The sequence below is a fragment of the Palaemon carinicauda genome, chromosome 1 (genome assembly GCF_036898095.1).
Source record: "Palaemon carinicauda isolate YSFRI2023 chromosome 1, ASM3689809v2, whole genome shotgun sequence".
NCBI classification, from domain to species: Eukaryota; Metazoa; Arthropoda; class Malacostraca; order Decapoda; family Palaemonidae; genus Palaemon; species Palaemon carinicauda.
This window is the reverse complement of record NC_090725.1, coordinates 298,636,905-298,661,214: the sequence shown is the minus strand read 5'-3', so window position 1 is coordinate 298,661,214 and position 24,310 is coordinate 298,636,905. Positions and strand designations below refer to the sequence as shown.

At 44.0% G+C, this 24,310-nt stretch overlaps 1 protein-coding gene across 2 annotated transcripts in view; it reads right to left on the bottom strand.

Moving 5' to 3' along the window:
- Window positions 1–24,310, bottom strand: part of rswl (roswell) — a 120,196-nt gene that overhangs the window by 60,036 nt on the left and 35,850 nt on the right. For both annotated transcript variants that reach the window (XM_068392739.1, XM_068392746.1), the window contains exons 3-4: window positions 13,211–13,943; window positions 3,476–3,592 (exon numbers count right to left, since the gene is read on the bottom strand). In XM_068392739.1, coding sequence (XP_068248840.1) covers window positions 3,476–3,592; window positions 13,211–13,943 — 850 coding nt within the window. The remainder of the gene's footprint in view (window positions 1–3,475; window positions 3,593–13,210; window positions 13,944–24,310) is intronic.

Sequence of the window (24,310 nt, the reverse complement as noted above, 5' to 3'; positions counted from 1 at the left end):
AGAATGTAAAAAGTCAGCTGATTGACTATGTTCCTGAGATGGAAGGAAATTAAGGTACAAACGAAGCACTCATACAAAAGTTTGTTTCTATGCACAAAGCTTCAAATAAAAGCTGAATGATGTGAAGTTGAGCAATGGCATGTTCTTTATCAGTCTGGGATGGCAGTGCTTCAATTGAGCACACCCGATATCCTTGCAATAATCGAACACACAAGTGCAACCATGCACACATTTGGGATATAAAGAATATATCTCCCATTGGGGAGAATGCACGTATTTAATCATGCACATACATTCAGTGCATAAGGAATATTACTAATCTTAAATGTAATTTGCTTTTTTTAATAAATTTACAACCTGAGTATCTCTCTTTGGGGAGAGCAATCAAGTCTGGTTCCAGTCATTATCTCCAAAAAAGCTTGAGAATCATTTTCAGGTATACAAGATCTGTTCTTTGGTACCAATCAATTGTCATGACTTTGTTTTAGGTGCAAGTCTTCCAAGGAAGAGGGAAAAGGGTTAGTTGGAAACCCCTGTGGAGGATTAATTTTATTTTAATTTATTTTTTTTGTTTTGCCAAATCGAGAGAGAGAGAGTGAGTGAGTTTTAGTTTTGTTAAATCGAGAGATATTTTATTTGCTTTAGTTTTGTCAAATTGCGAGAGAGAGAGAGAGAGAGAGAGAGAGAGAGAGAGAGAGAGAGAGAGAGAGAGAGAGAGAGAGAGAGAGAGAGTGTTTATTTGTTTTAGTTTTGTCCAAGAGAGAGAGAGAGAGAGAGAGAGAGAGAGAGAGAGAGAGAGAGAGAGAGAGAGAGAGAGATTTCATTTGCTTTAGTTTTGCTAGATCGCGCGCACGCGAGAGAGAGAGAGAGAGAGAGTGAGTATGTGTGTTTGTGTGTGCGTGTGTGTTTGTGTGTCCGCGGTGCGTGCCGAAGAACAAGTGGTAGTTAACGAATGATTGTTTGTAGTGGGAAAGACTGTCGGTATATTTGAGGTTGTTTGTTTACATTTTTAGCTAGGTTAGGGCAGTAATGAATGTCTTTGGCGAAAGGATTTTCTATTTGACTGTAGCAGGAGTCGGTTGTTTTTTTTGTTCATCGTTAGCCGGCTGTGAAGTGTTTTTTTTGTATCGGAGTAAGTACTGTTTTTATTTATTTTTGTTAGGCGCGATCATGAATGATAGAAAGTTATTTACTTATCTTTGATTATAGTGCGATAGTTTAGTTAGTTAGGAGTTTTCGTAAGTGTTTTTTCTTTTTTATTGCAGGCCGTAAATCCTCCTTAGACTCTTTTAAACTCCTTTGGAGGTTTTGGTTGCCTGTGGCCTGTTAGTTGTCTGCCGCACATTTAATAGATTGATGACGACCCCGTATGTTAAATCGGATAAGGATTTGGATAGACCGCTCATGTATTTGTCCCGGATGATGATGATGATGATGACGACACTGGTTTGGCCTGGACATGGAGATGATATAAGAGTACTGTATAGTTAAGCGATTGCGCTGTGAAATTGGCTGTAGGCTAATAATCTTGCCAAGAAGTTGTGGCAGTGAACTAGGAGTTACCCGTATGTGGACGACGGTTACCACACAAACTTACATATTGAATATTTCAGCATTTTCGCTCATGTTGGTGGTAGATATGATTTGTTTCTGGTTTAGTGTTACGTGATTTGTTTTAGTGTTAAGTATTTTCGGTGCTGTGTGGGAAGTAAGTGTTTTCGGTAATGTGTGAACTATTGGTGTTGGGTTTGTAAAGTTTTCTGATTATTGGTGAGTTTTGTGTACCACACACACCGTTATATTATCTAAATATAAGTCTGTTATTTTTTTGTCTGTTTGGGTTAAATCTGTTTAATGAAGTTTTGTTTTGGTTGCGTTTAATATAGTTTTAAGGTTATGTTTTGTTTGTTTTCCCTTCGTGCAATCGTTTAGTTTGAAGTAAATTAAGGGGAAAGTTTGTATTGTGAGATATTTGAAAGTAAGAGTGATCAAAGGTGTGGGGGTTTGTTTTTGTTTACATCCCGCCACACCCCCTATCCTCCAAGGTGTAAAGACACTTGGGATCAGAATGGAATGTGTTTTTCTGAAATGATTGAATACATTCCCAACTGAGATCTTTATGATTTTGAAAAGAGAGAGACCATGAGGTTGACCCAAATTCTATCGGGGACAACTGATAATTGTCAGTGAAAGAAACTACTCTGGGTGATCTCGATCCACAATGGGATCAAGGCCGATGAGCACCTGAAGAAGTAACTGGATGTCGACAGTCATGACTCTGGTAGTTGGGGAGGTCAACTAAATAGACCTGCTAGTCACAATTATGCCTGTGGGGAGGAAAGTGCATGCGTCAGGGTGTGTTTTAGCTCACATAAGCATAAAGTCTCTTCTTAAAGACAGGAAAAACTTGCGCTCAATCTTGGACGTACTCGCTGTAGGGACAAGTCTTGGATCTTATGAGTTGCTTAAGAGTGAGGCATGCAATAGTGAAGGGTTGTAACCCACCTAGTCTAAACCCTAAATAGGCTGAGCGCACGCCTGGGATCTAATAAGTTTAATCACCCAAGCGCCACATTCAGGTGTGTGTGCGACCATGCCAGCGCACTTGAAAAAAGACATACACATACTCTAACGACCTAGAATGCTCAGGTGAGAGTGAGCACTCAGGTGATAGAGTACACTTAGTCCTGCATTCACCTTGAGCGCATAGCCTACTGTGCGTGATGAGACATGCTAGCATGAAGCCTTGTCTTTTCAATAGGGGTGAACATGCTCACTTGTTAAGCATATTCAAGTTGCTATAAAGCAAGCTGATTGCAGACTAAGTCTGGTGATCAGCATTCCATATCCAGTAGGGGAGCCCTGATTCAACAGAGCTCACTAGGAGACATATTGCTCGCGACAGCATGTATCCAAAGAAAGATACAGCACTCCTGAAAGAAGCTTGTTCCTCTCAACACCGTTTTACCGTTTGCTTCTGACTTCGGAGAAGTCTGACTCAAGGGTGGCATAGATGAGTCCTTTGTTCACCTCTGGCCATCCGTTCGAATCATGGGAGACATGCTATCACTAAGAATGTCTTAGACTCAAGGACAGTGTCCCAAGATGCTGTTACCAAATGTCCTAGAGTACAGAAGAAAATTAGCTGGAAAGCAGACAACAGCCAAAATCTCCAGCCAGTGGAAGAACATAGGCTCTCACTGATAGCTGTTATCAAAGTGACTACTCAGTGAATAAGCAGAGGGGAGGGGCTTCCCTGCACCCCGCCAGATAATTACTGGCCACTTGTTTACACCTTGTTATAAAAGTTTTAACTGCTGTGTCTTCTAGTTTCACTGTTATCTCTCCTATGTAAAGAACTGATTTTTATTTGTATCGGAACATATGTTACTTTCCTTATTCTTCTCCAGATTCCACGATCAATGTAATTAGAAACCACAAACCATTAACTTGAAAATACAATAGCTATACTTACATCATACATTGTTGGAATGTAACGATGTAGTCTCTTCACAGTATCTGCACTTTTCTCAGCATTGCAAAAGTGAAGATAAAATGGATCAGGATGATATCGGTTGAAGGCAAATGAATCCTGGAAAAATTCCAATTAAATATATTACCTACTTATATTAAGGCACAAAAAACCTTGACAATAATTCAAAATTTCACACTCCTCCATCAAATAGAACTTCATAGCTGAAACTTTCAAGGCTACCTTTGAATAACTAAAAATGAAGACCTCTAGATAGTGAATTTGTGTTACTTAATGTAAATATCCAGATATCTACCTCTGATTCAATGTATAGAACTAATTCTTCAAAACCAAACTATAAATGAATGTATTCCATTCTACAGCTCAGTACCAATCAAATGCGGAAGGTTATGTTTACACTCACATGTTGCTTTTTACTGCAATTTATAAAGATTTACAGTAAGTACATTAGGTTTATAGTGCTTCACAAAGTCTTAGCTTTTAAAGGCAGCAGGGTGGTCTAATGTGATGAAATATACAGTATAAGAAGTTATTATTATATTTATTAACCTAAATTACAAAAAGTGTTACATGAACATTAGATGAAAAACAGACTACGAAATACTATAGGAAAGCAGACCAGGACTTTTAAACAGGTAACTAGTGTACGGAACCATAAAAAATGACAGCTAAATATTTAGATAGATATCCACATACACGCACACACAGATGCAACAATTCCCACCCCCTCCCCCTTTCCTTACTACCTCTTAGGGTATACCCTCTTACCGGGGTATGACTAATCACTCTTCCCTTCCCCAATGACTAGGGAAGACCATGAAGTTATACGTTTACTAATGGTGCTCAGCGTGACAGAAAAGAAAAAGCGATGACAAAAGACTAAAGAGACTCCTCTACGGAATGACAGGCTGCCTTTCTGCAAATGCCAAATCCTAATGAAGAAACTCCTCCAGAGAAGATGACTGGATCTGCCAAATGTTTAAAAAACTGAGACTTTGGACTCCTGACTGAATAAGAATGGCCAAGACCACAGCCAGCACCCAAGTGGTGTGGAGAGGCCATAACAAGGGCCTAAAACTGTAAGATCCCAGAAGCCGAGACGGGTCACAGGAGAGTCTTTGGTTTCATAAAGTAAGGGGACCTGAAGAAAAACACCTCCAGGTCGATGGAGTCCATGCAGTCCCCCTGTCTGGAAGACAACAAGATTGACTGGACAGTCTCCATTTTGAACTAGAATTCCCCATAAACCAGAATGAGACCGAGAGGATAAAAATTAGATGGCAAGTACCTGAGGCCTTCAGGATCACCATCAAGTGAGAATACAACCCTGGGGAAGGAGGAGCCAGCTTCAAAGTCCGAGCAAGGAGACGACTCCCGACTCCTTTAAAATTCCGAACTAACAAATCAAACAAGGACTTGTCAAAAGTTGAAACTGACAACCAGGTCCCCTGTCCCTCTGACAGAAAACAAGAAAGGAAACATTCTGTTGAAGCCTTAAGGAGATGAGGAAAACCTGCATGTTAGAAGCATGAATGCTCTAATGAGCAGCCACCATCAAATTTGAGGAAGAGAGCTTCTTAAATACATGGGTGTCAGGAGATCCCATACCAGAATCTTTAATGAACATAAAGTGGGCCCCCTATGAGTCACATATCAAACAATTGAGTCTCCAGAAGGCACTAAAGAGATTCCATAGCTGCAAAATCTTCTAAATAGGCAGACATCTATATCACTCACTATTCGTACTAGCATGCTAAAGAGCACTTGCGATCCTTCAGGTTCACCTCCACAGACTATGATGGAGTGCTCTCACACCTACAAAATTAGCGCGCTGTAGCATAGCTTTCGCGAGCATAGGAGCTCACCATAAATGCACACAATAATGACACACCCACAATGAAGGGCCTAGGATGACAACATATAGACAGTACACCAAAACTAAGGCACGCTTCCCTCTAGAGGGAAAGCAAAGGCTACCTAACAGCCGGTCAAACTCTGGAATAGGTTTTGGAAGGCTCGAATGGGGGGGGGAGAGGGTTCACCTGCTACTTGGTAAATGCCCCTTCAGAGTAAGAGGAGAGAAAAAGACTTCCTCTTCCCCTCCCCAAATTACTGTATTTAGGAGACGCTAGTCACAACATTACATGTACTCTCACAAACTGAGAAAAGGAAAAGCACAAAGCTTCATGCAACTGGAGAGGCTCCTCCAGGAAGACACCCTTTATGTTGTATCTAGGAAGAGGCTTTATCAAAACCTAGAACAGTGTCAGAGAAAGAAAACCGAAGACCATCTTCTCAAAACTTTCAAAACTTGACATCCTGGTTCTTAATCAAGGGATCAACAGGACAGAGCTCCTGGACCAAAAATCGAGGCGTCATTTGTCATCGTTCGACCAATGAAGTAGTCCACCCTTAATGCTTCTAGCTGAACCCTGACGCCCACCTGACTCTGGCCTAGCGGCAAGCCCACATCCATCAACCCAACCACTTCAAGACAAACAAACCTGCAAAGGATATACAAATTCTGTAAGCCCTACAGGCGTATGAGCCAGTTGCAAAAGGGTAGGGAAAACAAACACCTCGAGATTGGAATAACTTGCCCCTAAGGAAGAAGAACCAAAACCCATAGTATACAAATCAAGGAAATCGTTACTCGCTTGAGACCTGACATATTACCTCCTCTTTGCCTTTTGAGCTCTCATATGCTGCACAGTCTACTGGTGTTTTCACATTACCAGCCATTTTACTATCGACAAAGACTTACAAAAATCACAAAGGATAGTCAAATCACCTACCTTATCCCTAAAACCAGTAAAACTGCCATGAGGGTCCTACTCCCTGCAACTCATTCACTCATTCTGATATCACAAGAAAGATCATTTCTTACTGGATTATTAGGGATGAAAAAAAAAAAAAAAAAAAAAAAAAAAAAAAAGGGTTGCCTGAAAATCACCAAAATGAATGAAAATTCACATTGAAGAATTACCCAACACTAAATATGGCAAATGATTATTAAAAAAAACAACAGAATACAAGCTTTTTGAGGTAAAATAAAAGGTTGGAAATTTATCAGAGCGTTCATGATGTTTACAACACGAGCGCTCAGTTACAACTGAAGTTCATATGAGGTGGCCAGCTGATTCAGCCAGCAATGCTGCCACCTGGAGAACAGAATCAGAGGTAGCAGGGTTGCCAAAAAATGATATTTTAATTATAAAATAAATTTTTGAATATACTTACCCGGTGAATATATATAGCTGCAACTCTGTTGCTCGACAGACAAACAACTGTAAAAAACTCGCCAGCGATCGCTATACAGGTTGCGGGTGTGCCCATCAGCGCCAACTGTCGGCCAGATACCATACTCAATGTAAACAAAGACTCAATTTCTTCTCATCCCACTGCGTCTCTATTGGGGAGGAAGGGAGGGTCGTTTAATTTATATATTCACCGGTTAAGTATATTCAAAAATTTATTTTATAATTAAAATATCATTTTTAAATATTTAACTTAGCCGGTGAATATATATAGCTGATTCACACCCAGGGTGGTGGGTAGAGACCAGTTAAATATGTTTACATCTTATGAGCTAAGAGTTTTTATTTCATTTTAGAAGTTATCAAAATAACAAAAACAAAATAAATAGGTACCTGGTAAGGAAGTCGACTTAGACGATTACTCTGCCTTATAAGTACGTCTTCCTTACAGAGCCTCGCGATCCTCTTAGGATGCTGACAGACCCCTAGGAGCTGAAGTATCAAGGGCTGCAACCCATACAACAGGACCTCATCAAACCCCTAATCTGGGCGCTCTCAAGAAATGACTTTGACCACCCGCCAAATCAACCAGGATGCGAAAGGCTTCTTAGCCTTCCGGACAACCCATAAAAACATTAAAACATTTCAAGAGACAGATTAAAAGGATATGGAATTAGGGAATTGTAGTGGTTGAGCCCTCACCCACTACTGCACTCGCTGCTACGAATGGTCCCAGTGTGTAGCAGTTCTCATAAAGAGACTGGACACCTTTTAAGTAACATGACGCGAACACTGACTTGCTTCTCCAATAGGTTGCGTCCATGATACTTTGCAGAGATCTATTTTGCTTAAAGGCCACGGAAGTTGTTACAGCTCTAACCTCGTGCGTCTTAACCTTAAGCAAAGATCGGTCTTCCTCACTCAAGTGTGAATGAGCTTCTCGTATTAACAATCTGATAAAACATGACAAAGCATTCTTTGACATAGGCAAGGATGGTTTCTTAACCAAACACCATAACGCTTCAGATTGGCCTCGTAAAGGTTTAGTACGAGCTAAGTAGAACTTAAGAGCTCTAACAGGGCATAAGACTCTTTCTAGTTCATTGCCTACGATCTCCGATAAGCTGGGAATATCGAAAGATTTAGGCCAAGGACGAGAAGGTAGCTCATTTTTGGCTAGAAAACCAAGTTGCAGAGAACAAGTGGCCTTTTCTGACGAAAATCCGATGTTCTTGCTGAAGGCATGAATCTCACTGACTCTTTTAGCTGAGGCTAAGCATACCAGGAAAAGAGTCTTAAGAGTGAGATCTTTCAGGGAGGCTGACTGTAAAGGCTCAAACCTGTCTGACATGAGGAATCTTAGGACCACGTCTAAATTCCACCCAGGAGTAGCCAAACGACGCTCCTTAGTGGTCTCGAAAGACTTAAGGAGGTCTTGCAGATCTTTATTGTTGGAAAGATCTAAGCCTCTATGCCGGAAGACCGATGCCAACATGCTTCTGTAGCCCTTGATAGTGGGAGCTGAAAGGGATCGTCCTTTTCTCAGGTATAAGAGAAAATCAGCTATTTGGGCTATAGAGGTACTGGTCGAGGATACAGAAACTGACTTGCACCAGTCTCGGAAGACTTCCCACTTCGATTGGTAGACTCTAATGGTAAAAGCTCTCCTTGCTCTAGCAATCGCACTGGCTGCCTCCTTCGAAAAGCCTCTAGCTCTCGAGAGTCTTTCGATAGTCTGAAGGCAGTCAGACGAAGAGCGTGGAGGCTTTGGTGTACCTTCTTTACGTGTGGCTGACGTAGAAGGTCTACTCTTAGAGGAAGACTTCTGGGAACGTCTACTAACCATCGAAGTACCTCGGTGAACCATTCTCTCGCGGGCCAGAGGGGAGCAACTAACGTCAACCTTGTCCCTTCGTGAGAGGCGAACTTCTGCAGTACCTTGTTGACAATCTTGAATGGTGGGAATGCGTAAAGATCCAGATGTGACCAATCTAGGAGGAAGGCATCTATATGTATTGCTGCTGGGTCCGGGACTGGAGAGCAATAGATTGGAAGCCTCTTGGTCAGCGAGGTTGCAAAGAGATCTATGGTGGGTTGACCCCAAGTCGACCAAAGTCTCTTGCACACATCCTTGTGGAGGGTCCATTCGATTGGAATTACTTGACCTTTCCGACTGAGACAATCTGCTAGGACGTTCAAGTCGCCCTGGATGAACCTCGTTACTAGGGAGATGCCTCGATCTTTTGACAAGATGAGCAGGTCCCTTGCGACCTCGTACAAAGTCAGTGAGTGGGTACCTCCTTGTTTGTAAGTGTACGCCAAGGCCGTGGTGTTGTCCGAGTTTACCTCCACCACCTTGCCTCGAAGGAGATTCTCGAAGCTTATCAAGGCCAGATGAACCGCCAAAAGCTCCTTGCTGTTGATATGCATGCTCCTCTGACTCGAGTTCCACAGACCTGAGCATTCCCGACCGTCCAGCGTCGCGCCCCAGCCCAAGTCCGATGTGTCCGAGAAGAGAACGTGGTTGGGTATCTGAACTGCCAGGGGAAGACCCTCTCGTAGGCTGATATTGTCCTTCCACCAAGTCAGACAAGACTTTATCTTTTCGGAAATCGGGATCGAGATCGCCTCTAGCGTCTTGTCCTTTTTCCAGTGAAAAGCCAGATGGAATTGAAGAGGACGGAGGTGTAGCCTTCCTAGCGAGACAAATTGCTCCAGGGATGATAGCGTCCCTACCAGACTCATCCACAGCCTGACTGAGCAGCGTTCTTTCTTCAGCATCTTCTGGATGGAGAGCAGGGCTTGATCTATTCTGGGGGCCGACGGAAAAGCCCGAAAAACTTGACTGTGAATCTCCATCCCTAAATACAGAATAGTTTGGGATGGGACCAGCTGTGACTTTTCCAAATTGACTAGGAGTCCCAATTCCTTGGCCAGATCTAGAGTCCAATTGAGATCCTTCAGACAGCGATGACTGGAAGAGGCTCTGAGAAGCCAGTCGTCCAAGTACAGGGAGGCTCTGATCTCCGATAGCTCGAAACTGGTACCCCACATTCCTGTGAACAAACCTCAGAAACGGTTGGGAATCCGGGTGTATAGGAATGTGGAAGTATGCCTCCTGAAGGTCGAGAGAGACCATCCAGTCGCCTTCCATAAATGCTGTCAAGACAGCCTGGTAGACTTCATCGTGAAGTTTGTCTTGACAATGAACACATTGAGCGCACTTGCCTCTTACGTACTCCTGCAGTGAACATGGCTGCCAAATCATGGAGCCATCCCAGAGGGACTTGTCCCTGCAGAGAACGTGGCTGTCAGATCATTGGAGCCATCCCTGAAAGCCTTGTTTATGCATGACATAATTGTACAGCAAAACTTCAAAGGCTCGAAAACAGCTGTGAAGTTGACCTGTAAAATCTTGGAGCGTCTCCTGGCCAGGCGCCAGGGAGAGTCTACGAGATTTGAGAAGTCTATCTGGGCAGAGGCAGGAACTCCCAAGCCGAGAACTTCTCTCGTGTCATATCAGACTCTCGCTCTATAAGCCAGTTTAAAAGAAGGGAAAGCAAAGGCTGTATCCCCCAAACTCCTCCTGGTGATAAACCAGTCGCCTAGCAAACGTAAAGCTCTCTAGGAGAGCGAGAGAGCACTAGCTTATAAAACAACGGCTTCGAAGTAGCTAGGCCTAGTGTAAGCTCTGACTTTTAGGCGAACGAGGAGCAGCAGTTACAAAAAGATCCGGACAAAGATCCTTAAAAATCAGCATGATTTAATTAAAGTCCATAGAGGGCTAAGCAGCTTTAGGTTCCTCTCCGTCTGACAGAGTCCTCAAGGGAATATCAGTAGGAGGGGGAACAGCAACTTCCTCATCTAAAGGAACCTTGTCCGATAATAGCGGAGTCTCAAGCAAGGGAGAGACCTACCGTGGTGGCAATGCTTTACAAGCAGAGTCCACACGCACTGGTGCATTAGTAGCGGACCAGGACGCAACGTCATGTAACTGCTTGACAGTCTGTGAACTGTCAACAACAACAGGTGCGAGAGACTAGGACGCAACGTCATGTAACTGCTTGACAGTCTGTGAACTGTCAACAACAACAGGTGCGTGAGGACGCACAGCGTCCACTCGAGACTGCTTTGACTGCCTAGACTGAGCAGTCAAAACAACTCTAGAATGCGGAGGTTGACGCACAGCGTCAAAACAAGTCAACTCCGATTGTTAGCAAACGCCCTGAACGTCAACAGGAGCATCAGCAAGTGGCCTAACGTCCAAATGTGGCTGAAAATCCACACGAGACCGCATCGAGTGTGGTTCTAAACAACCTGACTGACGTGACTTAGCTACGCCAACGTCAACAGGACGCACAAAGGAACGTTAGGTTGGCTGAAAGCCAGGATCTCGATGAGATAAACGGCTAGGCTCAACAGACTAATCGGCAGAATAGTCTTCCATGAGGGAGGCAAGCTTATTCTGCATGTCTTGCCGTACAACCCATTTAGGATCAACGGAAATGGTTGCGGTAAGAGACGAGGGTAACGTCTGTGACCGCAACACTTTGCCAACAAAAAAGACTCTCGGAGTCTGTGTTACGCTTTTGTTAGGCGGCGAGCAGTTTCCGATGACTGCATAGGGTCAGAGCTGTCCTAATGGCTGCAACCAGGACGCTGGACCTTTCCTGAAAGGACTGACTTTCGCTTAAGGGCCTCGAAACCTTGTTTCAGGTTTCTTATGCGAAAAGCCTTCGGATGACGAGGAGAAAATTGTCTCTCTCGCCTTATGGTAGGGGAGATCTTGGTAAGATACACCCGATACCATAGAGGGAAACGTCTGTTCGCTGATCAAGGCCTCTCGAACCCATAAGTCGTACGACATTACTTCTCCCCTGGGCTTGGGAGCTTGCAAGAGGTCCCGGACTAGGTGAACGACAGGCACGAACAGACGAACCCTCGGACGCAACACTGTAACACTTTGCGCAATATCACTTTATCACTACGATTTTCTGTTTTGCACTTATTTCACTGAAATCGAAACTTTTACTGATTTCTACCTGAAGCACGCAATTCTACCCTCATCAAAAGGTAGTAAATGCGAAAACAGTCGTATAATGCAAGCACAATAATACCAGCAAAAAAACAGTAAACATCTTTTAAGATAAAAAAAAAAATCAGTGGTTGGGGAAGAGAAGAAACACTAGTTCATTCAAAACTACGTTTTCAATCTCTCACCGTACATTGCCTTGGGGACGAGAATAAAACTAAAAACGTTTTATCCTTTCTCCCCGTACAGAGACTAGGGACGAGAGTAACTCGAGAACAACGTAACCCGCTTGAACGGAACGTTTTCTCTCCTCTCTCTCCCTCCGTCTCTATCTCTCTCTCTCTTTCTCTCTTGATTTCGCACCTAAGAGAAGAGCCCAATTACATTTCGTCAAAAAAACATGTTATTTGACCAAAGGAAAAAACTGAAAGGTTTTTCAATTAAAAAGTTCCTTTAAAATAGAATTTAAAACATTTAAGCTTTGAAAGAAGAATGAACAAAACGTCAGAATCGATTTACTCTTTCTGCAAAGTGAAACCGTGATACTCTCTCTCTCTATCATAACGATAGAGCGCAAACTGCGTAGCATAAATAAACTAAACGTTAGTTCATCTTTGAAAACAGTACGAAGACTATTCAAAGAAATTCTTTCATAAAATATTTATTAAAAATATTCATTTAAAAAGTTTTAAATCATTAGCTCTTTAAAAGCTATTTACGATTGAAAGGGCTCAACGTTGTTTAACTTCGGTTTCCAAGTTAGGACCGCCTACTCTCAGGAAAGGTCGCATATAAACAAAACATTAAAATTTATTTTTTATGTTTATTATAAATGGAAAGTTAATCGAAGAGGCCTAATAAAGGCGGTGAGATATAAAATATATAGAGGAAAATCTATAATTAATTTATAACGTGATAAGATAATTACTAAAAGCCTAAACACACTTCCGTCTAAGGGAAGGGTCGGCCATTTAAAAGTCAAAGAAAGTCCATACTCTCTTTGTCACCAAAAATTAAATCTATCCAAAACGAGTTCAAGATTTAAGATGAAGATAAAACACCTGCACTGCGAAAGCTCAAACCAAAATGAAGTACTTCACCAAATATGTTGAGAAAACTCCAGGTTCTACAGCGAGTAAAAGTACGTCTTGTCGACACGTCGACAGAGAAGAAATTGAGTCTTTGTTTACATTGAGTATGGTATCTGGCCGACAGTTGGCGCTGATGGGCACACCCGCAACCTGTATAGCGATCGCTGGCGAGTTTTTTACAGTTTTTTGTCTGTCGAGCAACAGAGTTGCAGCTATATATATTCACCGGCTAAGTTAAATATTTAAAAAGGTTAAATTTTGGATGAATTATCCTGAGGTAATGTTTATTATTGTAATACCATAAATATAAATGTGGACCACATTTTATTATACTAACCACGAGTTGACTTGCACAGTTTTGCCGCTCCTTCGTAGTCATATGACGATCAAAGCCTAGATCAATAACCAGAGGTTGACCATGCATCATTGCTGACATGACACGGCCATTATGGAAATGAGTCATTGTAGTGTCGTGAATACGGAGAAACATAGAATTACACCACAACCCATATTGTATATGTCCATCTTCCGCTATCATACGATCTTTTGATCTATCTATTGGTTGTCTATCTCTTTCTAATTTTTGTAATTCCTTCTTCTGTTTTAAATTTTCTCTTTTCTTTTGATTCAAAAATAAAAACCTTAAATACTTTCTTCGAGAAGAACGAGATGGTTTGCTTAAAAGCTCTTCCCACTGAGAGGGAGACAGTGTGTCTGGTACTTGCATTGCATCTTGACGTAGTAGTTCCACTTCTAATTCTATTAAGGCTCTTCGGTCTACTGATTCATCTTCAGCTTCATTGGTCTCTTCAAAATCATACGCAAATTTGGATACACTTGTGCGACTTCTCTTAAGTTCACTATTTGATTCATCTATGTTATTTGTAGTGACAGAAGGTACACCAATACTCTCCTCAGTAAATGTGTCTGCTGAAGCTGTCCTTTCATCAAGCGCAATCTGTTTGGCTTTATTACAGAAATACTGTACATGCACACCTTGATGTATTAAAGGTAGCTTTTTCTTAGCGTGGATATGATGGTTGTGAAAAGATAGGAATCTATATGACCACCTGAAAAGAAAAGGAAAGTCACAATTATTTCTTGTAACTATATAAAAGCACATACATTCCAAAACTACAATTGTAAAGCCACTTAAATCTTTAAAAAGAAAATATGACAAATTCGTAGATAATTTCTATTTTTCCCTAACTAATGCAAACGCAAAACTGGAGTTATTTATGTGGATATTCTTTCGGAGAAGCTGGAAGGTAGCCGTTAGACATTTAATGCAAGGTGGCAAACTTACATAAACACTTGTTGCGGGTAGGTAGGGGGTGATTGGAGGGTACCCAGCTAGTGAACCACATCACTTTTTTATTGCAGGCAGGACTTATAGGGGGACAGGTGATGGCAGGACAATTTATATAAATAACTCCAGGTTTGTATTAGGTAGGGAAAAATACAAATTATCTCCGAATTTGTCATTTGTTCCCACACTAACAAACCTTACGTTATTTATGTGGATGACTCACCCTTTGGAGAGTGGTAAGTCCGACTACTGGCCTAGTCATTGACCTGGGTTTTCCCAGTACAATATTAGACTATGACGGAGGGAAACCTTGCCACCACGCATATCAATACAAAGTGAGATGATAGCGGCCAGAGCAACCTAAGTGGTTGTGAGAGATAGCATATGAATGTCTAAGTAAGAACATTCCCAGTTTAAAAATAGGAATCTTACACATATATAGAGACGTTTCCCAATGTTTACCTCGCAGAAAGCATTGGGCATGTACAAGTATATTAATATGACAAATTCGTAGATATTTTGTATTTTTCCTAACTATACAAACCTTGGCTATTTATTAGGGGTTATACTTTCGGCGGAGCTGAAATGACGAGCTATTAAAATTTAGTGAGGGTTAACTACCCACACCGCTAGTTAACGGGGGTAGGGGGGGGAGCTTGCTACCACTCCCGTTCACACACCTGTGATTTGGTCACTTTGCTTGGAGGTAGGACTTCAAGGGGGATAGGGATGGCGGGCAAGTTTGTATAAATAGCTAAGGTTTGTATAGTTAGGAAAGATACAAATTATCTACGAATTTGTCATTTGTTCCGTAACTGGAATACAAACCACGCTATTTGTTAGGGGTGACTCACCCATTAGGAAGGGTGGACGTCCCTGCCAATCTGGCTTTAGGCTTTGCCCGGGGACTCCTTATCTGAGTATGTTAGTACTAAAAAATAAGGAGTCCCTGCCTCGCTAAACCTTGCTATGCAAGGTCCGCGGCCTACGCAAGCTGTGTTGAGACGTGCAGAAGTGTGACTGTCTGGGTAAAGTTATTCCGAGTCTATGTTGGAAAAACCTGATGTAACCAAGACTTCCCAATACCACATCGCCAGGGTATGGGGACACAACAGTATTAGCTTAATACTAGGTACACAAGGGAGCATGGTTTACCTGCAGTGATTTGAGGTCAGCTTATGCAGAGAACCCAGGATGCTGCTTTCGGTCAGCTTATGCAGAGAACCCAGGATGCTGCTTTCGGTCAGCTTCTGCAGAGAACCCAGGATGCTGCTTTCCCCACAAGAGGGTAGGATGAAGAAAAGAATAAGAGCCAGTCAAATCTTTTCATTCACGCAGACTAAAACCGGGTAACAGTGCCCTCAACCTTCTGCTACTTGTCCAATAAGGAGCTTGAGGTATACAACCAGCTGTTGTGCAGCCACCACCGGACCGATAGAGATCGTATCAAGTTCCTGTGGGTCACGTCTTGTAGGAGAAAGGTTGTGAAAGTCACCTGGAGCATTCACATCCTTTCTTGTAAAATATGCGTCACAGAGTAATCTGCTAAGAAGGACCAGGGGCATAGTTATGCCCGACACTGTGAGTTGCCATGTTGAGATGATGTTTGGGTGATCCTTCTCTAGTCTCTCCCAATGCTGACAAGAGGAGGGACCCGGGCAGGCTGTTGCCGTTTTCTTTAGGTAAAGTCTCATACCTTACCCTGGGTACAGTAACGGATGATCTGGATCGTCCGTTACCGAGTTGAGACTTGTGTAGGATCTGTCACCTCTGGGGACTGTGTCTGGCGACATACTCAGGGACGAAACTGAACATTGTCTTTCGCCCTTCTCAATAATGGGCGATGTCGAAAGAGAGACCATGAAGTTCCTTGACTCGTATGGTTCCTGTCCGAGTGTGTAGGAACATTGCGTTCTTAAATCAGGAGAAAATTTGTTGCCTGGTGAAGTGGAACACAAGGAGGTCCCTTTAGGGATCGGAGATTTGAACCATGTTCTGAGAGGAAGGTCTCAATTCCGACTGGGGAAAGGCAAGTTGTAAGTCCGTATGAGTTAGGAAAAGTCTATCGATGAGAGGGTGTTCCTTTCTTTCAGTTTGAAGGTGAAGGATCAAGGTTGAGTGATCATCTTTACCTGTCAAAACTGAATAGGGGGTCTTTTCCTCTTGCATATACTCGAAGATTCCACTATTGCTCGAATCGAGGTATCGAGTGGAGAGACACTTTCACATGATGCCAACCACACAAGACGTGATACTGTCTAGTAGACTGATGCTGGGGAATTCCTCAGATATCTAGACAACCTTTTCGCAAAGAGGTATTGGGTAGTCTTCAGGCGTACAATCATAGCAGAGCTATAGCTTGTGGTAGGTGTCGAAGTGGGTTGTCTGTTATGTGGAGAGGGTTCTCTTGGAGGCTCTATCAGGAGCTGCAAAAGGTTTGAAAACCGTTCTGCATAATACCAGCTAGGAGTGTCCTTGAGAGGTTGACCGATGTTCTAGCCTTGTTGAGTGCCCTTCTCCAGATAAAACAGGGACGAGACGTAAACGTCATTGTTGTACCCACCATTGTTACCAGAGAACCTTGGGGTCTAGGGCTGGTGAGCAACGGTAGCCTGAAATTCAGGAGCGTTGCAAACAGACCCCCTAGTTGGAGGACCTCGTAAAGTCGGGACTTTGTTGGCTACATGGCAATCCGAAGTCCATTTGTTATACCTTATCTGAGATGCTGTGCACAGATTGTCGGCGAGCACGTTCTTCCAGTCTGGAATGAAGTGGGCTGATAGTGGTACCGAACGGACTTTGGCCCATCTTTGTGTTTATACTATTAGATGGGAAGAGGCTACGAGTAAGTTCCTTCTTGCTTGTCGATGCGAGTCTCTATGTGGTGTGTTGTGTGTCGTCCATCACATCACTGAGAGGTCTGTTAGGGACCGATGAGGCTGGTGAAGGACCGGAAAGTTGGCCTTCATCTCTTAAGAGATTTAAGTGAAGGTACTTTCGGGCTCTGTCCAGAGGGCTGAGGTCGTGTGGTGCAGCACTAAGGTTCCTCCTTTCTTCTTTTTCCGACTCAAGTCTCTTGGAATGGAAGTCGTTCTCGTTTCGAGAAGGTTTTGTGGAGATTGGTGTCTAGAATCATTTCCAGATACACCAGTCTCCTGGAAGGGAAGTAGGGAAGACTTCCGTAGGTTTACCCTGATCACTGGATCTTGGTAAAAAGACTTCAGAAGTTCCAGTGTTAATGCAACGTTGCCACTGAGTCTGCTAAGGTCAGTCAGTCGTCCCGAGAGAGAGGAGACAGAAGCTGATCCTACGAGACCAGGATGGGTGTAGTGGAATGACCAAAGCACAGTGCCTTGAACTGGTGTTTCTTGTTTGTCTAGACTGAATCTTCCAACCTTCTTATATGGATGGTTTGGACCTGGGAGTAAGTGTCCTTTAAGTCCAATGTGCAAATGAAGACCTGAGGTCTTAGCCCTTGTTCGAACTCCAACATGGTGTGGACATCGACCCAAAGGGACAGCTCCTTGATGATCCTTTTGCATGGAAGATTGTCGACGCTGGAGTCTTGACTCGTGTCGTAATGGATCAGGCGCGATACACAGTGTAAGAATTCTTCTCTGAGAGAGAATTTCTTTAACTAGAAGAAGGAAGACAATGCTTAGCCTTACCATGCGCCCTGATGGGATTGATGCTATTCCTTAGAATAGAATCAATCTGGCAAATGTTAATCAATGGTTAACCGTTGGGTATCGTGGTTACTGTGCAGTTGGAGAGTGCTCGCAAGTAGTTCCCTGTTGGCAAGCCGTTGAAGAGGGTTGTCGAACGTTTGCCGATCACTTTAGTGTGATGGCGAACGCCCAGTAGCGAGAAGTATGTTGTATACCTTCTGATCTAGGAACTACAGGAAGCGGTTGACTAGTAAGTTCGAGTCACGAACTGCTGGCAAATTGCCGATGACCGATGAATCGGTGGTCTGTGAGCCGATGGTGAGTTCAAGATCAGCAAGCTGATTATGGTCCCCCCTGGTTGGTCAGAGATGAGTAAGCTGAATTTGGGCTGGTCAGAGATCAGCGAGCTGAGTTCAATGATCGAAGAAAGATGAGCTGCCCATCAGTGATCTAGTGATCAGCAAGCTGATGACTGGTTATTGACTAGCAATCGGTGATTGGAAACGCTAGCAATTGGAGATCGTTAGTCACTGGAGGGACTAGAGGTCAAAGATCAGCACTGAGCTAGCAATTGGCGATCTGGTGATTGGCGACCTAGCGATCAGTAAACTGTGAACTAGCCATCAGCAAACAGTAATCTAGAGATCAGTCTGTTAATGCTTTCCTGTTTGCTGACGGTGGTCTGTCAAGGAAAAAGAAACTTCAGAAGAGACAGGGACCAAGGATTCCCCGTTTCGATTCCCCTTTTAGGATGGAATCTTCGGGATCTTGAATCCTTCTGTGAAGCCTTATTCCTCTTTTCCCGGTGGCAATGTTTATGTGTTTGCATGGAGGAATGGGGCAATGGTGACCTGTCCAAAAAGTTTTATTCCTTTTTACTGACAATTGCGCGAGTATGTGGGAGAGTACTGAAGCGATGGCACACAGGATGATGCTGGTGTTTAATATCTGCCTGGAGAGCAGGAAAGCGCTGGCTCTTAGGCAAGAGCTGGCGCATTGGATCCGGGACCGTAACTGCGCAGGAGGGCGCAGGAAAGTGAGGAAGAGCGCTGGCGTGCAGTAAGGCACTTTTTGGCCTCAGGCCATGTTGTCCTGATGGAAGTTCCTTTATAGTAGCTTCCTAGGGTATATTTGACTACAGTGATATTCCCAGAGAATTTTACCTTAAGGTCTCCAGAATTCTAACTCCTGGCGCGAATATCCCTAAATTTTCCTTTTAGGGATATCGCATAATATCAGAGGACGTATTCTTGACACGCCACATAGCTATCTTCATCCCAAATAGCATTTACGCTTCGAGGGGGAAAAGTGGCAAGAAAACGAAGGGGAGCCGTTAATAAGATACCGCTCCTCCGTTACAGTTTTGAGTATCTAGATGACATCATCATCGCCACCATCTTTATTCCTTTTCTCGTAGCGATATTGCTCGGTGATTTTCCTGTGCTCTCTCGCTATTTTGGAATATCATGCTTTCTCCAACCTCTTCTGCCTCTGGAAAGTTGAGTATTGATCTGTACATTGTAAAAATGTAAGCTCTTGCCTTTTTATAATATGAATTAAGGTTAAATTAACGCATGCAAGAGCTGTTGCCTAAGCCGGAGGCGTCATGGGCGCTGTCATTCGTAACGCACGAGTCATTTAGTTAGCCAGAACGACCTCCCCGGTTTTAATAGCTTTAATAACTTTAGCTATTTAGCCTTCATTGCTAGGAATTCTTTATATTATGCCGATAGTATTCATATTAGTTTCGGCAATTTAGGTAAATGAACCTTGTTTACGCTAGGCTTCCTAGCCTAGGCGTTCAGTTTTAGTACTTTCATGCATGATATAATAGACTTTCCTAGTGCTATAATTTTAATGAAGCTTTAGGTGAATTTTATACATGTAAGATATATTGATTGCATAATATCTTCCTCTTCCAAGATAGTATACGAGAGTTTCGGTGATTTAGGTAATCGATTCTCACTGCCACTAGGCTACTAGCCTAGTGGCTTTAGTATACTTTCATACATGTTCCCTGATTGCCCTCATGTATCGTTTTTATTAATTCAGGCGGAGATAGATATCTCCTAGAATTATATTAAGGCGATGCTTGTCTCCTACGGAGATTTAATGGCAGTCCCTCCTTCCCTCTGAGTTAGCCTAGGCTATAACCCTAGTCAGTCGTGCCTTGAGTTGTAATTCAGGCAGGACTAGGCTAGGGTTTTCTGTCGTTTCCTTGTAACTGCAGAGGCAGGTTTTTGGGTTTTGGTAAGAACCTCAGAGTATTTAGTCTGGTGCCGGCAACTGGCTGGCAGGGTGAAAAGCATTTCCCTGCTGGACTAAGCTGCCGGCATAGGAGGCTAGACCTCCCTAGACCACACCTGAAGGCTTTATATGATATTGATACCTTCTCCCTGTGGTCTAGCTGACTAGTCCTGTGCGGGCGGACTCTAGGCTGAAGAATAGACATTCTTTTGTCGCCTAAGCGACACCGGCACTAGAACTCTGTTCCTCTATTGTTTAATGGTGGCGGCGAGGGTGCTGCCGGCCCCTTTACTGTATTAGCCGGCCCTAGGCTGGAGAATAGAATTCTCCTGCTGCCTGGGATGGCTTCAATACTGGAACAGAGTTTCTTTAGGTGAGGTAGGACCGGCAAACCTGCCGGCTCCTTCCACACCCCATAGGACCCTCACCCCTCCCCACTCTGTCCTTTAGTGATGGCCTAGTCATCACAAACTCTTGGCCATCGTCCTACAATTGAGCCGATTGCCGGCAGGTTGTGGGGCTGGCTCGGGCTTCTGTCTGTAGTAGCACCGTCACTCAGCTCTCCCTTACAGACATAGTGCTCCGGGAGAGTTGGGCCGGCTGGGCCGGCTGCCGGCAGAAGATCCCTTTGCTGTAGAGTGTTCTTCAGTCCTCTCTTGGACTGCCATTCATAAACCTGTGGCCGGCAGAGACCAGCAATAGTTGTGGATGGGTGGAAGCCTGAATAATATATTCTCCCCTTCCATTTGAACCCTCATTCTGGAAGAAGGCAGTAAAGCAGAGCTCTTACACTATCCTTCACTCCATGCTTTCTCTCTCTCTATTGGCTAGTACCACTGGGTTCTAATCTGCCGGCAGCTCTACCCAGCAATGCACCGTCTAGAAGGCCGACAGCCGGAGAGGCTGCCGACAGCCGGAGAGGCTGCCGACCGCCGTATATATATCTAATTCACCGGCTGGCATAGTGTGCCGACAGCCGGCGATCCGCCAGCGGCCGGCGAAGTGCCAGCCACTACCACAGCCGACAATACATCGACTGAACTGTACCCTGGTGCTAGCCTTGCTGGCATATGCCGGCTGGAACTACAGTATATGACTATACAGTAGCCAGTATATTTGCAATAAAGATCATACTGCAAACAGAAAACTACAGTATATATTATACAGTAGCCTATTTTTTCCAACATACTCTGTGTTGTCATGCGCAGCCTATTGTTGAGACCATATAATATAAAGAAAGTAAGTTCTTTCTATACACTAATAAATGATCAGTGATAACGATCCTCAATCTTAAACCGTCTGGAAGCTAAGATTAAGTTATACTTAAATATCCTCACGGGATAGAAATCTTCCAATGGGCTTTCTAAAAATAGAATGACCTATGGTTTTAATTTTGAGGGAGGTCACAGCAATTGGCTGGGCCGGAAACACATGTATGTGTCTTTCCTATTTTATTTCTAGCTTATCTATCCTAAGCTATATGCAAAAAAAAAAAAAAAAAAAAAAATATTAATAATATTTGTATACTTTATCCAGTGAGATGAACCACCATACCGTATACTCATTTTATTTCCCTCTCTTTACAGGAGGACCAACCCAAATGTAAGAGCGTCTCCTGCAATGTGCGAAGTAAGAACTTCTGCGGCCATGAGGTGTGCAGGACGCACTCACGCTGTTCCATCACCAAGGGAACTCTGAAATATTGGGACCCCCAGGTATGTAACATCTATAAAACCTTGGTTACTGAGGCTTTCGATGACCCCCCAGTCAGCAGAGTCAAGGAATGCAGCAAGGGAGAAGCTGCGTAGATGGGTCCGTGGTTTTCAAAAGAACACCACGGGGCCATACCTTCCAAACGAAAGGATGCGGGCCTATCTTTTCCCTAGAGCATCTAAAGATGCTGTTATACAACAGCCTCACCCAGAGATCCCTTGCATTCAGATATCTGTAGAATCGGATGTCTCCGACGCGATGAAGGACATCCAACTTGACGACAGGATGTCAGAAGTGTCAGAAGACACTGAGAAGGACCTTCTTGCACGAGGTCAAAAAGAGGAGTCGACTGTGGCTCCTGATACCGAGGAGGAAGGAGTCGAAACGGTTTCGGTTTCATTGGTTCCTGTCCCAGAACCAGTTCCCTCGACATCTTCTGCTCTTCCATCTGACGACATAGAGAAGACTCTGTCTTCCATTATGATGTTGGTGCAGCAGATGCAGAAACAGAATGCTGAAAAGGAAGCTGCGTTGAGGTTGGAAATACGCCAACTTGCAGCATCCCGTGGGTCTCACAAGAGACTCAACGTGAAGGAACTTCCTTCATGTTCGGATGTGAACCCGTGGAGGCATGCGGAGTACATGCCCATAACAACCGGGAAGATTTATATTTCTGAGAAGTTGGGATCAGTCCCCATTGAGGATGTGGAATTTTGGCCCAGCTCGGAGTCTTATCCAGACTGCTTCGTCCGTCTGAAGACAGAGCCAGCATCAAAGGAAGAGACGGAGCCAAAAGAGGTCATAGTTTTTACCATTCCAAAGCACAGGCTTTGTAGTACTTTGAAGGAGAGGGGCTTCACTAATTCAAAGGTGCTGGCCCTGAGTAAAAAACATCCTTCCTTTGTTGCTTCATCTACCCGGGCCTTCCCCTTCATGGAAAAAGGGTACAAGGCAGCATTAAAGGCAATAGAAGCAGGAAAACCTTGCCCTACACTCGAGGAGTGTAAACCTGGAAGGAAGTACATTTTACCTTCTCAGTCAGGAAGTTGGAGGCAGATATTTCTGGACGCCAGTTCGCCGAGGACCACCCCAAGTTGTCCGAGTTTCTCTTGCGCAGGGAGCAAGAGACTAAAGAAAGGCTTGCTGCCTCTATGTCCCTCCAGACTACCTTGGAGACCATGGCTAGTGATCCTCAGAACCCGGATATGTTCATGGTTGCGGCCAAAACACATCTGGCTACTGTGACGAAAGATCTATTTGGCTTCATTAATGCCAGAAGGGCTTGTAGGGAGTTCGTGTTCGCCTCGGCTGCAGTAAGACATGAACCTACGAAGCTAACATCGTCCAGTATCTGGGGAAAGGACCTCTTCCTGAGTGAAGTGGTCAAGGAAGTAGTCGACAAGGCCGCCACGGAGAATAGGAACCCTCTCCACAAGTGGGGCTTGTCACTAAAGAGGAAGTCTTCCCCGGATGAGGGTCCCCAACCAAAACGGAAGACAAAGAGGCCAAGGGTGCCCTCTCGACCTGCCAAACAACAAAGGCAACAACAACTTCCCGCGACCGCAGTTCCCCAGGTGGTGGCACAACCTCCAACTACCTACCAGTTGGTACCCCGGCAAGTGGCGACACAGTCACCAGCCTTTACTCCAGCCTTTGAGAGGCAGTCTACTTCCTTTCGGCCGAAAGCTAGAGGAACATTTCGAGGTTCCTCTAGATGCCCCTCAAGAGGAAGAGGCAATAGAGGAGGACGCGGTCAAGGAGGCAAGTCCTCCGGTCAACAGCAGAAATGAGATGCTTCCGGTAGGAGGAAGACTATACTTGTTTCGGGATCGTTGGACCTTCGATCCCTGGGCCCACAGCCGGATCAAGAACGGACTGGGTTGGAGCTGGAACATAGCTCCACCATCATTCCCTCAATTCTTCCAACACTCCACCCTCGTTCTGGAAGAATATATCCGAGAACTCTTGAGCAAAAGAATAATAAAGAGGGCAAAGTCCATCAAATTCCAAGGAAGGCTGTTTTGTGTTCCCAAGAAGGACTCAGACAAACTCAGAGTCATTCTGGACTTGTCACCACTCAACAAGTTCATAGTAAACTACAAGTTCAGGATGTTAACCCTTCAACACATAAGGACCCTGTTGCCAAAAAAGGGATACACAGTCTCCATAGACATGGCAGATGCCTATTGGCATATTCCAATCAATCGCCAACTTTCCTCCTACCTAGGATTCAGGCTACAGAAGAAACAATATGTCTTCAGAGCCATGCCCTTCGGGCTAAATATAGCCCCAAGGATCTTCACGAAGCTTGCAGGAGGAGGACATCTCGGAGAGCTGTACAGCGATCTTGTCTCTGGTACTCTTAACCCCTTGAGACCAGGGCAGAGCTGCACTGGCCTTAGAGGGTTTCTGAGTACCGAATACACGGTCCAAGACCATGTCCTTGCCCTCTCGCGGAGGGATCTCTGGGTCGGAAAACCCGTTGAGAGCCCTCATTAGA